Raw genomic sequence first — 19681 nt, 5'->3', positions numbered from 1 at the left:
CAATCATCTTAATCAAGCCCGACCCGACGTGGCAGAAAGCCCAGAGGACGCAGCTCGGATGAGTCCAGTCGGTTCAAACTGGGGTTAAAAAGGCCTCTCTGAGCTGTCACCACCTGGATGATGCATGGGGAGCAATAACCTGTGGCTTAATTGATCGGGAACTCGCTGTTTGTGATGGATCACCTCTCAGCGCTCTGCGATGTGACAACAACATTAGGCGGGCTGTCATTTCACCCGACGCACGTATCGCCCAAATGAATCCCATATCTTCCTCTTTAAGCGGTGACGTCGAACGGCGATGAGTAAAGAGGAAGCGCAGACGCACTGTTTCAGTTTCACACACTGTCCTCAGCCAATGCGTTTTCATTCCAGTGCGGTTTCCCCAGCGGTGCAGTTCTAATGCGCTAATCCATCTGAAGCCTTTAATAACCCTCCCAGGTAGAACAACATGCTTATTTCAGGGATTCTGCAGCAGGAGGACTATTATTCTCCGAACGCACAATGTGCTGCATGACACGCCTGAACAAAGAGGCTTATGGGTGAGAGCCAAACACCGCAGGGTGCAGGAGATCACAAAGAAGACTGCCATGTTTAATTAATAAATCTTCAAGTTTTGAAACGTGTCCTGAGCCCCAGGTTGGAGTTTAAACCACAAGAGAGCCAAGTGTGTTGGATTCTTTTCTCTCTTTTTTAACATAAAAGATCCGAGCTGACTCTGAGTGGCTGCATGTCAGCGGGCTCCGCTGACTGGGTGAATCCATCAGCTTCCTGGCTCAGGAAGCAACTGTAATTGTTGTTTTTTTAGAGAAACCTCCGAATAAAACGAAATATTGTGCCATGCGGTTCTCCTTATGGACCTCTGCTGTAATTTTCATGCCACTATTTCAAAAAACACCATCACTTGAACTATTATGCAGTGATCGCGCACAACTGTGATCGCTTCCGCCGCTCTCCACAAGCCTTAATCAGGCCAGTGCTCCTTGATCTTAAACCATCAGATAAGCTGAACGTTTATTGCTGTTTGGAAGCAAATTGCCAGCTTTCCAACAATCAGCCTCGCAGGGCCATGAAACACAGGACTCCTTGTCTCATTAAAACAACAGCGAGAAGCAATTTTGAGTCAGTCAGACCAAAACGGACTTTGTGACATGTTCGTGACACATCTTCCTGAAAACACAGCCTCGCAGTGAGACATGGTGGCAGCAGAATTGTGCTATGGAAGCACCGTAGCTGAGGTTGAAGGGAAGATGGATGGAGTTAAAGGTGAGACCGTGGCAGAGGTGCACCTTGCTTGGCTCTGAGCATGGCGTTTTTCTACGCTTCGGTTCATTGAGAGGCTGAGTGGAACGATTGTTTCCTGGAGGCGTGGAGTCAGTTTAACCCTCCTGTGGTCTTAGAAGAAGAGGAAGAAGTTTTATTTATTACAAGAAGAAAAAAACGCACAGCAAAAGAAAAACCTCACTTTAAAATGTTCCAGTTGTACAGGGAGGCTAAGTAGATGGTACTTTCTAAGTTTGTTCTCGATTAGTATAAAGCTAAATGTTGGTTCCCCGTGTTTGATTCTTGTTCTGGATTGCTAAGAACTGCACAATTTATAAATTAACTCAGGTGTTGCTCCAATATTAAAAGTATAATTCAAGTCTAATTGGTGTCTTAGAGTGACGCTCAGGATGAGCAAACCCTTCTGGACCCGGCACAGGGCAGAAAGCTCCAAAACCCACGGGACGATTCAGTTTTAAATTTTACCCAACTGCTAATGTTTGTCCGTGACGCCGGCAATTTCCGGCACTTCAACGCTGCCTGCACTGTAAACAGCCGTCCTGTACCAAAATAAGTACCAAGCCGACATCATTAATATTCATTCAACACAGATTGAACGTCTTCACTCACTTCCTCCGCTGCCATTACAACTTCTTGTTCTGCAGAAATCCAAGTGAATGGGTGAAAGCTCAGACGGAGCAGTCAAGCAAGAGTTTAAACCAGCAGAATAGCGGAGGAAGGCAAAAGCCAGGCTCGTTGGTGATGGACATCGATAAACAAAATACAGCTGCAGACCTGTACTTCTGTTTTCAAATGTTCTGTGAACACAAAGTCTTCTATAGCAGGTATTTTACTGCTGCCATCATGCAATATAGCAACAGACATCCATCATTCCTCCCAACTGAGCAGACAAAGAAGAGACAGTCAGTGGAGAGTCTTGACAGCCAGGTAAATATACACTAAATCTCCCATCTATCACAGGCTACTGCTGAGGCTCAGTTTTCATTACTGAACTGGCCAAACTTAGCAGCTCCTCCATGCTCAAAATAAATAAATAGCTCAATAAATACAGGCTTAAGACAATGTCTTTGTGACATGTAAGATGCTACATGTAAAATGCTACATGTAGCAGTAATGATGCCATCATCCTGTTTGCCCTTGATTGGGATGAATTACAATGGATACATCAGTCTATCCAGCCAACAGCTGACACCGAGAGAGAGGAGCGGCAGGGAAACAGTGAGTCTGCAGAGGCACCGCCAGTCCTCCAGTCTGCTGTGCCTCATGTCAGCCTCCTGCCCACAGCCCCGTCTGCACAGCCAACCCTGTTAGCTCCGACAGCTGTTACCACAATAACTGAGATAAATTGACATCGAGACAGTGTGCTGCTGTGTGCATACGGCTCAGAAATTAAGGTAAGATCGCTGCTGCCCCTGTATCCGCTACAAGGCTGGGGCAACGTGCGTCGTCAAAACAATGAGTTTTCCAGCTAAGCAAGGATGTTTGGATGCGCTCAAAACCAGGCAAAATGCTAAATGGAAAAACCTACAACTATTTTTACAGAAATAACAACTGATTGAAAATGTAAGGTTAAAAATCTAATATTATTTTCCACTTACAGTGGGAAGTGTTACATGTTTGCTAAAATCTAGTTTATGTGATTTTTATTACAATATAAAAGCACAAGAAAGGAGAAAGGCTTGAGCATCTCTGGCTTTAAATGAATGAAAATGTAATGCGTGACTTCTAGATGTGTCAAATGGGATGTAGAAACATTTTTTACAATCATATAATTTAGTCAGTCCCAGTGCAGTACCATGCAAGGCCAGCAGGGTGCAGTAGACCTGCAGCATGTTAGGGTAAGTTACCAAAATGTGAACAGGTGTTTAGTTCAAGACAACTGAGAAATGCAGCTGATAAAAACAATAAATACTTTAAAATTGTACTTTTACATTTTATTTGAGCATGAAAAGAAGCATTGTTAATAAATAAGTTATATTTTTAGTAAAGTGCTAGATATATTTTTCAAATGTAACATGATGTTAGGAAAAATCAAACTTTACTATTTTAGCTCTGCTGAGTTCAATCAAAACCTTAACAAGATGAGCCACCTGTGGTAAATCTGCCTGACTAACCTTTTCTTGATGAGGTCCAGTGCAGATCCAATGAGTCCGTCCCTCATCTTATATATCTTGGCTCCATACTTTGACAGGTCCGTGCCCTCCAGAAGTAGCGCCGGGCAACAGCTGGACGGACGCTCCCAGTTCTCTCTGCTGGCAGGGAAGGGAACCGACCCAGCTGGTTCCAGACTGCTCCTCCTGCGCCTGGCGCTCCCTTCATCTCCTCCTACAACAATGGCTTTGTCCTGGGCTTGGACTGTGCAAGCCTGGGGCTGGAGGGGCGAACGTGGAGACGGGCCTGTTCGGATGGGGGAGTTCCTGCTGGTGACAGAGCCGCAGGGCAATGTGGAAGCTGTGGTGCTGTTACTGGCGGTCGTGATTGAAGCGGGTTTCTCTGTAGAGGCGGCGGTGTCGATTCCGGCGACACCGTCGCTTTCTTCACCTCCAGAATTACCTTTCTGTACTCCACCGGGTCCAAGCAGAGGCTCAGTCTGATCAGAAAAGGATTCATTATTTTGCAGAAGGTCTTGTTCACGACTTGTAGACTCTTTGCTTTGCTTTCCCTCCTTCTGCCTCATTCTCTTAAACTCCTCAAATGTTGGGATGTACAGTCGCCCCATAGGAGGTCTACGACGCTCACAGACAGGCTCTGTCCCACTTGGGTTCCCTGCAATGTTGTCTGTTGTGTAGGACGTCTGGGCTACTTTTGCGCTGGCCTGAGAGCTTTGGATGGTCAGGTTGGGGCTGCTGTTCTGCCGCCTGAGCTGTAAACGCCTCAGAACTTCCTGCTTGATCTCCTCCGGAGACGTACGCATTGTGCATGTCGGCCTAAAGCAAGCACCTGCTGGGATTCCCTGATGCGCAGCTTCTCGTTCAATGGCAGCAACATTTGGGTTCACTTGAGGCCGCATTGGGAGCGGCCTCAGAGGCTCAACAGAGGATCTTGCACTTTGCAGGCGGAGTTTCTCCCTTAGCTCCTTCCTTGTGTCCCATTCATCGACACCACCTGGAAGCAGCAGCTGGGGGAAGAGTGGCAGATCCTTTCTGGGTAGCCCGTGTCGAGGAAAGAATGCCAAACTCTCTGCGTTGGGTACCAGCCCGTGGGCACCTAGCACGGATCCATCCGGAGGTCCGTCGTACCAGTGGCTAGCAGAGGTGTACCGTAAAATAAACTCGCTGTCCATGCTGCTGCAAGGTGCAGCACTGAGTGCACACAAGCCAGAATCTCCTACGGTGTTCCAGTTCAGGTTCTCCATACTCCTGTAAGGCCTGCTGCCATTGCTTCCAGTGTCGATGCAGGAGCCCCGGACCATCCCCTGCCCTCGCTCTACCCCCAGAGTACCCTGGCGGCTGGAGCAATACCTCAACCCCAAGTTGGTGAGCAAGGTGCTACTGTTGCACCTGGCCATCAGCGGGTACGACAGAGCGTGGAAGGGCCTGTGGCGGGGGAACGAGCTCAAGGGGTCGGGCGACAGACGGAGGTTGGCGATGCAGGGCTCCATGTCGATCCTGAGGTGCAGGGGAGAGCTGCAGCCAGCAGGAGAGCTGGCGGAGAGTGCAACAGAGGAAGTGGAGGGGTAGTCACATGGTGGGGGGAGCTTCACGTCTGGCATGGCTGTGGGCAGAGTGAGGGGCCCTCAGACGCACAGTCGGCAGGTAACAAGTATGGCCGCCTGCAGGGGCAAAAGCACATGATGACGATTATGAGGATGTTTAAAAAAAAAACTTTCTTAACATCATCACTAATATGCTAAATACCGTTTCAACTTTTCACATTTTCTCATCGTACCGCCACAAACTTCATATATTTTATGCAACCGACCAAAAGATTTGCACATCAATATGAAGTGAAAGGAACTTTACACACAGGCAGCTCCATCCAATCGAAGCCAGACTGAATGGATGACAACTGTGCACTGACTTTTAAATCTCGTCACAAATGTGCAATGGATTTAAGTCTGACTGGACCATTCTAACACGTCAGTATCCTTTATTGTAAATTATGTCAATGTAGCTCTTGGTTTTCTTCTCTGAGCTCCAGATCTCTGCGGCTCTTGGTAGTTTCCTGCAAAACATTACATCTTGCCAGGCGTACAGTTGTGCCGTATTTTTTTGTTTTTTAAGCGATGGATTAAAAGTCGTTGTATGATCTAACTCCATCCATTATTGGGGTGAATTCTACAGGAAATTGGCTGCACTGAATTTAATTTAAAAGATTAAAAGTATCAAAGTGGCGCTTTATGCTACAAATTTTCTTTCAATTCGACAATGTTTCACATTATGTCAGTCTGTCACATCAAATCTGAAAAAATAGACTGAAGTTTGTGGCTAAAGTTGAAGGCTTTTTATTACTTTTACTGTGAACTGCACTTGTGTCAAACGTTTCAGGCTTTTGCATTGATGACAAGGATCATCCATGTTCTTCCACAGCAGCGCCCATGACTATTGTATAACCACAGTCCAGGAGATAGAAATGTTGCCCCTTAAGCGTGTTTCTTCCACCAAAGCAATCGCATTCATTGTGTATAAATGGCGCCCCGTCTACCCCTCTAGGGTTTTTTTTCCTTTTCTCTCCCTCTCTCTCTCTGCAGCTGGAATAATAATAGAGGGATTATTGCTCTGCTTGCTAGGCTATTAAAACACGACGATTGAGAAAGAGATATAAAGAGACAGATATTGCAAGACGGAGCTGCTGCAGGAGACAAAGATGGGACGGAGAAAAGGGGGGGAAATGAATGTGACGGTAAAAGAAAGCAGTAAGCTGAAGGGACAGTAATGAAGATAGCGGCTTGGCAGCTCTTTCCCTCTGACTAATCAGACAGCAGTTGGATATCAGCAGCCGAAAGAGCGGACAAGATGGCACTGGGTGTACTTTGACTCTTCCTTTCTTTGTGCGATGAGTACAAATAGCACAGAGACCACTCAGCCCAAACGTCCTCCATCATCCAGGGCTCATATTCTGTCCGCCACATTCAACAGAGCCTGATTAAGGACGCGATTACGGAGCAGGGCCGATGCGTCATGCGAAAAGTAAAATTCAAATATCGTCCGCAGACTCTAATGCTTCGCTAAAACAAGCGCCGCGTAGCCTCTAATAGATGCATTGCAATTCCTGACATGGACAGAAGCAAGCAGAGTTGGGATCAGAGTCAATTAGTGGGCGGTTTCCCTCAAATGTCATTTGCGAGCTGCTTACTGAATTAAATTAGCTAATAAACAGAAAGCCAGGACCCTAATTTATTAATTCTGAAACCGAGACTTGTGCTGCAGTTGGGAAGCACACTCATTTAGCATTTAGGAAATTATACATAATGGTACTTTTAAGTACTTGCATTTAAAGTGCCTCCTGAAGACCTGCTGGCATCTGAACCCTCAACGTTGCAACGCTGACAGCGAGAAGTGAAACTTTATTGGAATCTTTTAAATTGGTCCTTTAACTGTTTTGAAAGCCTTTTAGAAACACTTTATTTGAAGGGGTGTGCATAAGACTGTCATAAACATGGCACAACACCTGCCATGAGCATGGAGAAGTCCTCATGAAAGTTCATGACTGTTGACAGGAAGTGTCTGTCATTCAGTAAATAATGACACTTTTAATTGACTTTTAATTCAAATTTTTATGGAACTTTGCCTTAAAAGGCTCATTATTGACCAAATGATGCAAAGTTTACTCTTTTATTGGACTTTCAATACAACCTTTAGGGCAACTTTGCTTCAGAAACGTCATTATTTACCAAATGACACTTTATGTCAACAGTTATAAACATTCATGAAGACTCCTTCATGGTCATGGTGTTACGTTGTGACAATGTTATGCCAGTCTTTTTTATTTTTGGGACTTAGTTTTTTTGTGTAGCTTTATCTCTGTACTTTTTTTTTCAAAGTGAGCTGTGACTTATCATATTTTTATGCATAAATAACACTTAGATTTTTTTTCTTTCTTTTTTTTTCTTTTTTTTTTTTTTTTTTTACCAAACTAGCAAAGATGCATAGTTTTAAACAGAAAAATGTATTTCAACACCAGCAAGTTTAGCTGCTATCTGCAAGCTTTCTGTATGACAAACAACTGAACAACAATAATGTGTCTTGTTCCTCTGCTGAAAACACTTCACATTTTGTCTTTTGCTTTGCTCTTGTAGACTTTTCTTATCAAAGTCTATTCTGCATAATAAGTTATCAAAGTTTGGTGAAAACGTGAAAAAGCAGTCAAGGTCCAAATTAAAACTTTGAAAGACTTTCAGTGATCTTGAGGAACGACACATCAGAACTGCTTTAGAAGAAACCCGCCGGTCTGAGTCGTCTGAAGAAGATGACATTTAACATTTAACATGTCCTGCCAGCAGGACATGTTAAATGTACAGGTTCTTTTGTGTTTAATTGGCACAGATATATGAGTGTGTGAGTAAAAACTATTAATATGTGGTATTTGGTTTTAATTAGCCTCAGTGCAGCTTAGTATCTCTCTCTCTCTTTCTGCTTTTCTCCAGCTGAATTTTAAACCAGCGTAAGCGCTCCCTGGAGGTCGGAGCTCTGCCTTCTCCCTCCTGTCTCTGCAGCCAACTGGGGAATAACTCATCTCCACCAGCTGGGCGGTTTATCATCCACCGCGTCCCAGCGGGGGCATGAGCTCATTTTTCAGGACAGGATTTCAGAGTCAATGAAAAACTAATAAATTATTAGGGTGTTTGAACTGATCCTTGGAGTGACCCGAATGAAAAATCTCTGAAATATGTTCAGCTTGTCTTCCTGCCTATATGCACACGTCACTGCATTCGCCAGAACATAAGTCTGCTTGTGAATTTTGCTATCTTGCACATCTCGCTGCGTCTCAGCTTGGCCAGCAGTTACCCAGCAGTGAGCGTCACGTTGCAGGGATCATGTTTGCTGATAAGTCCCGCCGCAGCTGCCTGAAGCTCCCGCAGCTATTGGCAACGAAGCAAAGTCTAATCTCTTAAACTTACCCCATTTTAATTAATCCTCCGTGCTTCTTGTGTTGTCCAACAGGTCATTGACTCAGATCCCTGGGCAGCCAGCTTCCTCTCGTTTGCCTGCGCCCCTCCCGCCCTCCTCTCCGGTGTTCGGTGATCCTTTCAATCGAGCCGGACGGACAAAGGTTGGCGCTGGAGGAACAGAGGGAGAAAACCGAGGGGGTCATTCATAAATACGCCGCTGTTTCTGAAAGCAACACCAAACCATCACAGCTCGGTCGATGACATTGACGAGCGCGGCCGCTTTCGTCTCTGCTGAGCAAATGATCGAGGCCCAATGAGCAACAGAGACACGAGGTTTGAGAGGCAAAAGTATCCTGATACTGTAAAACAAACCCTGTCCTCCTTCTTTTTCTGATTCAATTAGATGCTGAGTCAATTCCATAATTAGTTCTCCTCTGTCAGGAGAGGCCAGTGTACGGTTACACACACATGCCAACACACTCACACTCAATCCGCGTGTCGGCAGAGTTCCTAGAAAACAGAGCAAACAAAACACGATGGTGTTTTCAGATTAAATTTGTGAAGCTAGTTTATAGTGTGTTTAGAAACACACCAGCAGTTCAGCTGATGAAATTCAAAAATCTGGTCTTTTTGCCTTCAGGTCGTGCCGACAGCATCTTCTTTCTGTGTGTCGCTGCCGCAGAGAGACGACTCGAGAATCAGTGAGGTGTTTAAATTAAAGTCAGAGGAAGCAGAGATTCTTTTCTCTGACTGTGGTCCATGCTGGGAAAAAGAAGAGAAGGGTGGAGAAAATGCTGGATAGTTGCAACAAATATTCAATGCATTCAATAATTTCATCACTATTTCATGTTTTCCTAATTGCTGAAAACAATGTTGTAAGGAATCTGGACTGCAGTGGTAAAAACCTGAAATATTTCAAAAGCTGCTTGAGAAACCTCTGAGCTACAAGTAACAGACAAACAAATGATCATTTTCATTGCATCTTTTTGTCTTTTTTGTACTTGCAGCAGCTCAGTCTGTGAGAAATGTTTTCTTTAAAATTTAAAAGTGAAAATACTCTTAAGGTAAATTTCTAAGACTAAACCCGGTGACAACAGGCAAAACAACAAAGCTTGCAGGAAGGATTTCCTCATCAAAAGACATTTGAATTACATCAGCTAGACTAAAGAGAGAATTCTAACTAAAAAACACAACAAAATAACAAGAATAATCAGTAACAATACATTTAAAAACCAAGCTCATCCCACCTCACTTACACACCGCCTGCTCCACTAACATCTCCATCCACCTCCTCTGTATCTTGTCACCCACATGACGAGAAAAGCGACCGAGGCTGAGATCACGTGACTCCTGACGCGCGCCGCTTCTCGTGGGATGCTGGGACGAAATGTGCTGTATCTGCATCCTCCAAAGGTCTGACAAGTCGCTGTCACATGGAGACGAACCCCCCTCCGCTTCACCCTCCTCCGTCCCCCGGAGAGCTAAATGACTGACTGGGGCCCTCCGGTTGATCCTCCCCAGTTTCCCACGCACGCTGCTGCTCCACCCATGAAGCAGAGGATCAAACATCCACTGTGTTTTATTCAGTGACTAAAAGACAAAAAAATACCCGACTTCTGCCTCTTCAACTTAAAGGAATTTGTTTTTTACACTCAACTTTCCAGTGAGCGCCTGGATGGAAGAGAGAATAACGTCGCTCTGACAATCCCACCGAAACTGACAGGCTTATCAGGCCTGACTGAAGCGACCCATTTATTCTGAACATTCTCCTCTCTTTTCTTTTCCTACCAAGACACCGCAACCCCCACCCCTTTAAATCACAGAGTCAGTTTGCCATCGTTCCGGCCCGTTTCATCCATCCTCCGCTCCCTCTGAAACTATGCAGGGAGGCTTTCAGGGCTGGGTGTCTATCAGTGATCTGTGTGTGTGTGTGTGTGTGTGTGTGTGTGTGTGTGTGTGTGTGTGTGTGTGTGTGTGTGTGTGTGTGTGTGTGTGTGTGTGTGTGTGTGTGTGTGTGTGTGTGTGTGTGTGGCGAACGCCGAACGTCTTTTACATCCCGCGAAGTCGAGGAAGAGGTGCAAATAGTGTGCGGCGTGGCTGTTGACACGCTCCCAGTAGACACGCAGCCTCACACCACCGCTTGTTTTGGTTTTGCGTGGAAGTCTCTCAGCTTTTTCCCACATCTTCACACTTCACAGGCCGTGCTTCCTGAAGGTGACGTCACCTCATTTTCATTTAGGAGTTAATATATTTTGGCTGTCTGGATTTGAGGCGTTCCATTAAACGCTGAGAAGAGTTGAAGGAAGCGATAAAAGACGACTCGGATGCTGTGAGAAACATGGACTGTCGGCGTAATTGGAATTCTGGAGCAAAAATTAAATGGATCCAGCGCAAAAAGGAAGCCTAACACTGTTTCTTTGTGGTTATTTTTGCAAAAAAAAAAAAAAAAACTTCCATTTCAAAAATGAGTGAAAATTTTGAAATAATGAAACAAATTTACAAAAACTATACAAAAGATATACACAGCAAAAGTTGGAGAAAGATTAAAAATAAAAAGGTAGACATACTTTACCAAGCTGTTAAGGTGAAAATATTTGCTTCATTGCACTTAATTAAAAGTTAGTTAACTACTTAGCATGTAGTTATGTAAAAGTGTAATTTCTTAAAATCAACATGCTCAGAGGGTCGTTTTGTTGAGAGTGTTTGCGTACAGCTTGCTTCCACAGAATCAACAGTTTAATGACAATCAACATTAAACCAGACCGCAGGCGGATGCTAGCTGTTGTTTTTGGGTTAATCACTATGAACAAATTTCAATTGGTGAGAAAGGATGACATTGTGCCCATTGTGCAAAGGCTTCAACAAAGCCAGCCAATCACAGAGCAGCAAGCTTTCAGGTCAGCTCATAAAGGAGTTCCTCAAAATTGAGTTATGCATGATGTTATCAGGAGGCGATCACTTTGTTATTATGATTACTGCAGATGTTGTCGAAAGTCCTTTATATTCGCAGGAATATAAAGGGATCATAATTACAGGAATCATATGACATGGTGAAAGGAAATGGTCTAAGCAGCCGTGTGTGAGGCGTATAGAAATGCATGCAAAGGTGGAGCAGGACGTGTGGAGGGTCAGTGAGACCGTGGTGAGGTGTGCTGTAGGATTGAAGACAGGACTGAGATTTCACCAGCAATGAACTCTGGGCTTCTTCTTGTTCGTATTGATGAAAGTCAGGCTGATAACTGTAGGGCTCGGCAGGGACACTCTAAAACTACTGGGTTATTTCTTGAACCCAAGAAATAATGCTGCTTTGACAGCATTTAATAAGCTTTAGCAACACGTTGGGCTAAGAAAGCACAATCTTTTACCTGCTGGGTACTTAACTATAAGCATGCCAGAATTAAATGTCACATTTTCATCAAATAAATCTATCCATTTTCTGAGCACCCTTCTCCCTGACGGGGTCGGGAGTTGCTGGTGCCTATCTCCAGCTGCGTTCCGGGAGAGAGGCGGGGTCACCCTGGACAGGTCGCCAGTCTGTCGCAGGGCCAAATAAATTGTCATAAACAGGAAATATTTGGTGCTATGTACTGAGTGTCGATCAGTCATCTCTGTCTTTGTTTTTTAAGACATAATTTTTCATGCAGTATTAAACTAAACCTTTACATTTTTTAACCCAGTGAGACTTGCGCTACAATAGGATTCACTCTGCTAATAATTACCTGACCTCATATGGTCCCTCGCAGAGCATTAAAATTTCCTTTACAGATGATCAATTAATCTTTAACTATAAACAAATCAGCTGACTGAGTTGAACACTGAATTGCACAACCTTCATCCTAATGCACATGCACTATTCAAACAGGGAGCTAATCGAAAGCAACACACTTATTTCAAAGGTGTGACAGGGCTTTATGTAGCACAAAATGCACTTAGACATGCATAATAAATGTTTTTCAAGACGCAAGACAGAAAATAGTCCGAGTGGAACTTAAAGCATAGTGAGAGAAAGTAAAAAATAAGTCAGTAAGTCTTTCATGGCACAGCTGAAATCACAGACAAATTTTCCTAACAAGTGTGCAATGACTTAAAAAGAAATAGCAGATTTGTTGAAACGAAAACACATATTATTACTTTTTGCACAGCCTGTACAACATTAATCAACAGGATTTCTTTTTCAGTCAAATGGACAAGTGCAGAATCCACACGCTGCTTAAAACTAACTTGACATTAATGTGCTGACTGGGTACCAGAGTGTGCTGCGGTTCAGCAGGTGTCAGCATGTGAGGCTGTGTGATATTAGAGAGACAGCCAGGCTATGTTGGCACAGCTGGAGGTCACAGCAGGAAGGCCACAGTCATGCAGGAGGGAGCTGGAGGACGAGGAGGATGCTCAGTGGGATAAAACGAGATTGCGACTTTAAAACCTGTCCGCCTGCAAGCGTTGTGGACCTACGTTCGTAATTGCCCGAGGATTTAAAACTACAGCTCTTCATTTCCCAGGAGGCTACATTGAAAAATAAGAACAATCCCTGATTTGTCAATGTGAGAGGGGATTTTAGGAACCGGATTTGAATGTTGCTGACCTTCTGTTCAACACTCTTCTACATCTGGAGTTGGACTGTCGGGTTCTGCAAAGTCAACTTTTCTCACCGCAATAGAAACCAAGTCATCGTACTGTCTGTTAGCAGCAGTCCTATAAATAAACGAGTCATGATGGCACGCTGTTTGGCCCTCGGTGTGTGACGGAGGAATGCATGCTGCTGTCCACACACCGCGCACCAAAGGTAGCGGTCCAACCCGGACGCCTGCTGCGATATTTTACAGTTTCTCTAACGACTCAGACCAATGGCTTTGCTCTGAAACTCGGCTGGCTGCTCTTGTTTTATGAGCCCCATGAAGCAACAATAACTACCACCTGCCACAACAACAACTCACACTGTGGCTCTAAATGAAGCGGGGAGAGTAAATGTACGGCGGTGAGGTGGAATAAGACGGTTTGACAAGTGATGGAAGAGCTCTGAAGGCTTCATCAAATGCAATATAATCGCTAAAGCTGCCGGTAAAATAGTAATATCCTGTTTTCTAGACTAAAGGCAACCAATTTAACTGCCATTGTAGTTCTAGAAAAGCAACATGTTCCAAAATCAGGCTATCAAATATGTGTAGGGGCATTACATCATGACTGTAATCTATTTAATGGAGAATTATGGTAAGAAGTAATTGTTTGCCAATAAGTCAATAGTGTGTAAATGTGTACTTTACCTTTTGAGATGATCACAATTTGTAGGAAATGTGAATTTCTAATTTTATGATGGTAGCTGTTCCTCTGTGTCATTCTAGTTAGAGATATGTCTCTTCCTCCCCTCTGTGTCTGCCGATCTTTCACTAATCCACCACTTTGCGTCTCTATTCCCAGGAGAGTCGCTTCTCCCGGCGCAGCCTGAGCTCTGGATCAGTAACTTCAGTGAAAAGCCCGTCTACCTTTTCTTACATGAGAGGGAACGAACCGCTTTACAAAGATTGAATGAGAATATATATCTGTTCACACTCTCTGGAAAAGTGGTTGAAAAAGCTGTACAAAAATATTTTATGGAATATAAAAAAAATATTGAATATAAATTCAATTTTATCTCTCCATAAAATTGAATTTATTTAGTCATTTTTGGGGAAACCCACATTAAAGTAGCAACAATAGTCTTTGTTACAATGTGTGCTTTGGTCAGATGTGATGATGTTTTCCTGCAACAATCGCTAAAAGCTGTGAAGTACGGAGGAGGATCAGTGATCCTGTGGGTTGGTTTCTCTTCCGAAACATCCCTGGGTAGCCTATCAGGATATTTTAATAAATGAATAAATGGCAATGATCAACTAAAATAGGAAATCTCTGGATTTTTACAGAAATATTGTTGGTAAAAGGGAGTCGAACAAACAGAATTATTGTCTTCCGCAAATAAAAGCAGGGAAATAAAAAGTTGGATGTACTATTTCTGTGTAATATGGCAAGAAGATAACAGAAGTTAATTTATTTTTAGATTTCTTTTTCTTTCTACACATCTTTACTAAAGGCACCAATGAATGTGAAGGACAGTGCATGTAAAAATGCCCTTTGCTCTGCAGCTCCAGAGGAACTCCATCACCTCATCTGATGGTTTTCTGCAGTAGCAATAAAACAAAACTCGATATGGTTAATAGGGTAAAGAAAGGAACTGCTTTTTCGCAAAATGTGTGAACATTTCAAAGCTCAACAACAGCAGAGTAACTGTCCAATATAAAGTGAAAGAAAATGGTGCAAAATCCAACCAACAAAAGTCAAATAAAATGGAGAAACCGCCACTGACGACTCCTTTGGTTTGTGCAGAAGTGAAAACAAGAGAGTTAAACATACTGTATACACTTTTCACATTTCGAGAGGCAAACATAGCTTTCTTTGCACCCTGGCCTCTCCTAACGCTTATATTTAATACGCAAATATTCTGGAAACGATGCTTTTCCCATTTCAAGCTCCATCTTCCAACTACGGATGAATACTGCATTAGCAGTGCATTAGCGGCTGTAACACACGGCAAATTAGAAGATGGAAATTAGCAGGGCGGGGAGCAATAGCTCCCAGCATCCATCGCCCTTGCATATGCTGAGGAGTTTCTGTAGAGGAATGGTTTCCATTTTCTTCCCCCCAGACGAGCAGAGTGAGAACCGTCTCCAAGCTCCACTCCCCACTCCGATGTCGGAGGGAGAAATGTGGGTTAATGAGGCCCCAGCTGGGGGCCTCGCCGACACCGCCGCTACTCGTCGTATCCATCGGAGGGACTCTGAGACGCAGGCAACATCAAAGGTGGACGCGAAGAAGAGTGCAGTTAATTAGGCAGAGCGAGCGCAGCGCGTGAACCAGCTACGAGCCTCCGCAGAGATACGCAGAGTCAGACGCTTTAGGATGGCGGCCTGACGCTCAGCTCGGCAGGGATCTGAGCGTTGTTAGTTTAGAAAGCGGAGATAAAAATAAAGACCTGATTGTTACTGTAGAAAAAAGCAGCAGGGGAGAACATTGAAGTTCTTTAACAAGGAGTCAAAAGGAAGTTGTTGTTTTCTGTTATTCAGGCTACTGACTGTGTCACAAGGGGAGGGAATATATTCAACAAGCTCTGGAATATGATGCAGCACATTTCTGCATTTTCAAAACTCAAAAATCTGAGTCCCTTTCCAGTCACTGAACGCACCATCTCTACGTTCTCCATGCTGACTTTGAACCTTCCTCCCTGTTCGGACTTCCACGCTGAAGACCCATTAGTTGTTAAAGAAAAGTCAAAGTCAGCAGGAAGAGGAAACAAAGAAACAGGTTATTTCTAAAAATGACATATATATTCCAATTTAGATCTTTTTTTAATCAACGGACTATTAAACATTAAAAAGTGTGCCATAGGGTCCTTTCGAGAGGGAGCTTTTTCAACAGCAGTAGAAGATGAAAGAGGTACAAATATATGCCAATTTATGCACCAAAGATCTTTCTGAAACTCCCCCTCCAGGAGTCATCACGACATCACTCCTCTACTGATCCTTTAACACCGTCCTTACCAGTTTAATGAGTTTAATGAGCTCAATGCAGTTCCACCAGGGGTTTGCTAATTGTTGCTGGCTAGTCTGAAGGAGCTTTTCAAAACACCAACCAGCATCCATCTGAAGGATTTCTCAGACATCCATGAAAGAATCAAGTCAACAGTCCAAGTGTGTTTTGGATGAGAGAATGACATCATAGTATGATGTCAAGCTCAAAAACATCAGTTCTACACAACACTGCCCCTTCACTGAAAAGGAAAAAAAATTTTGATTATTGAATATTTGATCTAACAATCCAGGAAAACGATCTGATTATAAATGAAAACAAAATTCTCTGATCCCTAAAAAAAAAAATACAAAAAAAAAAAATAATTATTATTTTTAACTTCTGGAGTCTGTGAAACATTTTGAAATTTCTCATCAGTGGATCAACATTAGAGCTTTTATTTCACCTTCAAATAGCCCAATTAAAATTTATATTTACTTATTTATTTATAAGAACACATGTAACTTTAATGTATTTATGCAAACCACAATAAAGGCCTCATAAGTCCGTCCACACTTGTTTGTGTGTTTTCCTTCTTGGTCGCATTCACATTGCGTTCAGAAGTGGAAATGCTGCAGATGAACAACACAAGCAGCCGACGACCTCAGAGCAAACACTTTTTCTTTTCCTTTTGCTTATTTCATGAATGGCACATGTTCAAACGAGGACAAAGGAGGAGAGCCGGTTCAAAGGACCCAATTCATGCAAATGACGAAGCAAGATATGAGGCCGTTTAGACAGAGATGAAATGTCCTGGAAAGACCGCAGCTTTGAAGTGATGCAAGTGGGATCCATGTAAGAAGGCTAGGCTATTATGCTTGATTTTTTTTATGTCTAAATGGAGTAGTTTTCAGATTACCTGTTTGTTAGACGTCAGGTCAGCTCCCAATTCGTCTCAAAAACGGTATTTCCCCTTTTGGTTCACTTCGGTTTGGCATTATCGCATGAAACCGACGTTCCAGGACTATTGTGTCAAAAAATATGTGTTGTCATTAGGAGGCCCAGTCTAAATTATCATGTCAGCAGCTCATGTTTAATTAATGGAGCAGCAAACCATGTAATTACCTGGCGATCAGAGAGGAAAACAAGGCTTGATTAAAAACAGGCCTCATCTAAATAACTTAGCATGAGTGTGTGTGTGTGTGTGTGTGTGTGTGTGTGTGTGTGTGTGTGTGTGTGTGTGTGTGTGTGTGTGTGTGTGCATGTTTGTGAATGTGATCCAATCAGCAGAGTGGCTGGCTTTCTTTCACCTGTTTCTCCCACTGACTGGAGGAAGGTTATGGATACCTTCATCTTGCATCCATAACAAAAGCTCCACAGAGCTAACATTCTGAGCAACAGATATCCATAAACACACACACACACACACACACACACACACACACACACACACACACACACACACACACACACACACACACACACACACACACACACACACACACACACTCTCTCTCTCTCTCCCTATCGAATGATGGCACATCTTTTCACCGGTGGCTAGACGCCCCTGAGACGTTCAGAGTTCTGATCTTTGAGCGAGACGCCTGGATGAGCTGGTTGGTAAAGTGAGATATCTCTCAGAGGAGGAGAAACGAGGCGACGCGTGATAAATGACAAAGACGTCAGGAAATAAGGCGCAAAAACTGCAGAGGCAAACAAAGATAGATAGTAAAGAGAGGACGTGGTACTAGGGGCAGCAGCGAAATCATTCCGCTGGAGTTTAAGTGGCACAGATAAGAATGAGCGATTGTTTCACGATGAAGCCACTTGCCTGAAGGAGTCTTCTGAATTACTTCAGGTTTTTTTTTATTGCGTACAAATTATTGTTACATCAGACACATCACAAAGCTCCTGCTAAGGATTCAGTCGTATTTTCTATTTCTATCCTCTGTCAAAGAGCAGCTGTAAAAGAATATCTTACTCATTTAAAGTTACAACCACAAGCACCCCTCAAAATGTATATTACTTTGGAGTTGTTTTATATATAGACAATGTGCAGGTTGTCCTTGAATGTACCACAGTCATCTGAGTTGCTCTGCATGTGTAAAGACACATTGTTTGGGGCTAGCTGAACGCTACATGCAGCTGGACTTTAGCCTGTTCTTTCTTTGTTTACATTCTGCTTGACATTGTTTCAGGTGAGTAATTGCAGTAGCTAGTAAGTGGCCTCCATTAAGATAAATTTGTGTATTTTATATTCATATAAAAGCTGCAGTAAACAATAGCACAAACTAAGAAATGAAAGAAAGTTAAAGTACCTAAAACTTGAAAAAAGCTAACTATTATGATTTTTAACAGCATGTCCGTCAGGTTTAGTAAAAACACACCTTTGACCACGCAGACATGCTCCCAGAGTGTGTGTCCTGTGTCCCATGTTGTTTCGTCAGAGAATCGCAATGACATCAGCAAACAAAAAACATCCGCACAACCTGCTGAAATCCATATCCATATGCTCCCTCACAGCCTGGCACACACACAGTCTGACCTCATTCCTACAATCTGTCTCCCAGGGGCCAAAATATGGAGAGGCAGACGAGGACAGCGAAATAAAAGAGGGAAGAAAACAAAAACAGCATCAGGTGAAATGAAGTAAAACAAGCACTCGGAGACATGAATTCGACTTAGGAGGAAGAAAGGGAATAAAAAGGGAAAATCTGATAAGAGCCACACAAGAGGAGGAGAAGGAGGAGGAGGGGAGAGAAAAGGCATTTCAGGGTAAGATATGGAGCCGGTATGGATATCAATGTCTCCCCAGGAGCGGCGTTAATACACAGAACGAGGGTCATGAGGCAGCGGTAGATCTGCTGGGCAGCAGATGGCTGCGTGAGTCACCTCATCACTGGGAATGAATGGAGACAGGAGGATGAGAGGATGGGCTGAAGGTGACTACAGTGAGAAGAAAAACAGAGGTGACAGAAGAAGGAAGCAGGAAAATAAAATCACTCATGTAGCTTATTAAAGCCCCTTTGTCTCCTTAAACAGCACATCAGATAAGAAAGGATAAACTCAGTATGACGTCTCTTTTTTCCATTTCACTGACCTCAAAAAGTGAGAAACCTATTTCAATGGAGTGAGAGGTTAAAATGTAAGGGGAGGATAACACAGTTACATTAATGGGAAATATGTGATAAATTACAATAAATTACAATATTCCTTTCAATGAGGCTCGTTTATCGGCTTAAAAGTAAACCTGAAAAGATTTTGAAAAACCAGTAATAAACAAACACTTCTGTAATAAAATGATTTTTGCTGGTCCGATACAATTTTTTTTAGCTTGTTTTCATTATCTGAAATCATCATAACTAACAGAAATGATGGCTTAAGAGCTTCAGTCCATGTGTAATTATCTTATGTATGTTTCATTTTATGAACCGAGTTACTGGAATAAGTGAACTTTTCAACAATATTCTAATTTATTGGACTTTATTCTATATTAAAGTCTAATACATTTAATATAGAAACACATTTCTTGCCAAATGTGTTTCATTTGGCAAGAAAACACATCAAGAATAGAACAATAGCTTCATTGGCAAGCAAATGAAACAACATGTAAAACCAGATTAAACCTGATTTTCAGTAAGACTTGAACCTGTCATGTTGGTCAAACTCATAATCTGACATGTTAAATTGATCCACGACTGGATTCGCAAATCCAACTGGATTATTTTCAGCGTAAGATAACAACGACCCTTTAACTTTTAAAACAATCCATATTATTTTTCATTATGGTGAAAAATAATATTGATACCAACA

General features: G+C 43.0%; 1 protein-coding gene across 6 annotated transcripts in view; it reads right to left on the bottom strand.

Annotated features, from left to right (window-relative positions):
* Positions 1-19681, bottom strand: part of si:dkey-91i10.2 (uncharacterized protein LOC555224 homolog) — a 57427-nt gene that overhangs the window by 11186 nt on the left and 26560 nt on the right. For 5 of the 6 annotated variants that reach the window (XM_055031747.1, XM_055031744.1, XM_055031746.1 and 2 more), the window contains 2 exons: positions 8342-8500; positions 3396-5053 (listed from right to left, as the gene is read on the bottom strand). In XM_055031747.1, the coding sequence (XP_054887722.1) occupies positions 3396-4993 (1598 nt within the window). In that variant the 5' untranslated portion in view covers positions 4994-5053; positions 8342-8500. Of the gene's footprint in view, positions 1-3395; positions 5054-8341; positions 8501-8816; positions 8843-8924; positions 9095-19681 lie in introns of all 6 variants that reach the window. The other variant, XM_055031745.1, reaches the window with a different exon arrangement.

Source organism: Poeciliopsis prolifica, unplaced genomic scaffold (assembly GCF_027474105.1).
Source record: "Poeciliopsis prolifica strain line A6 unplaced genomic scaffold, Auburn_PproV2 SCAFFOLD007, whole genome shotgun sequence".
Lineage (NCBI taxonomy): Eukaryota > Metazoa > Chordata > Actinopteri > Cyprinodontiformes > Poeciliidae > Poeciliopsis > Poeciliopsis prolifica.
The sequence above is the reverse complement of the archived record's forward strand: the minus strand, read 5'-3'. Positions and strand labels throughout refer to the sequence as shown.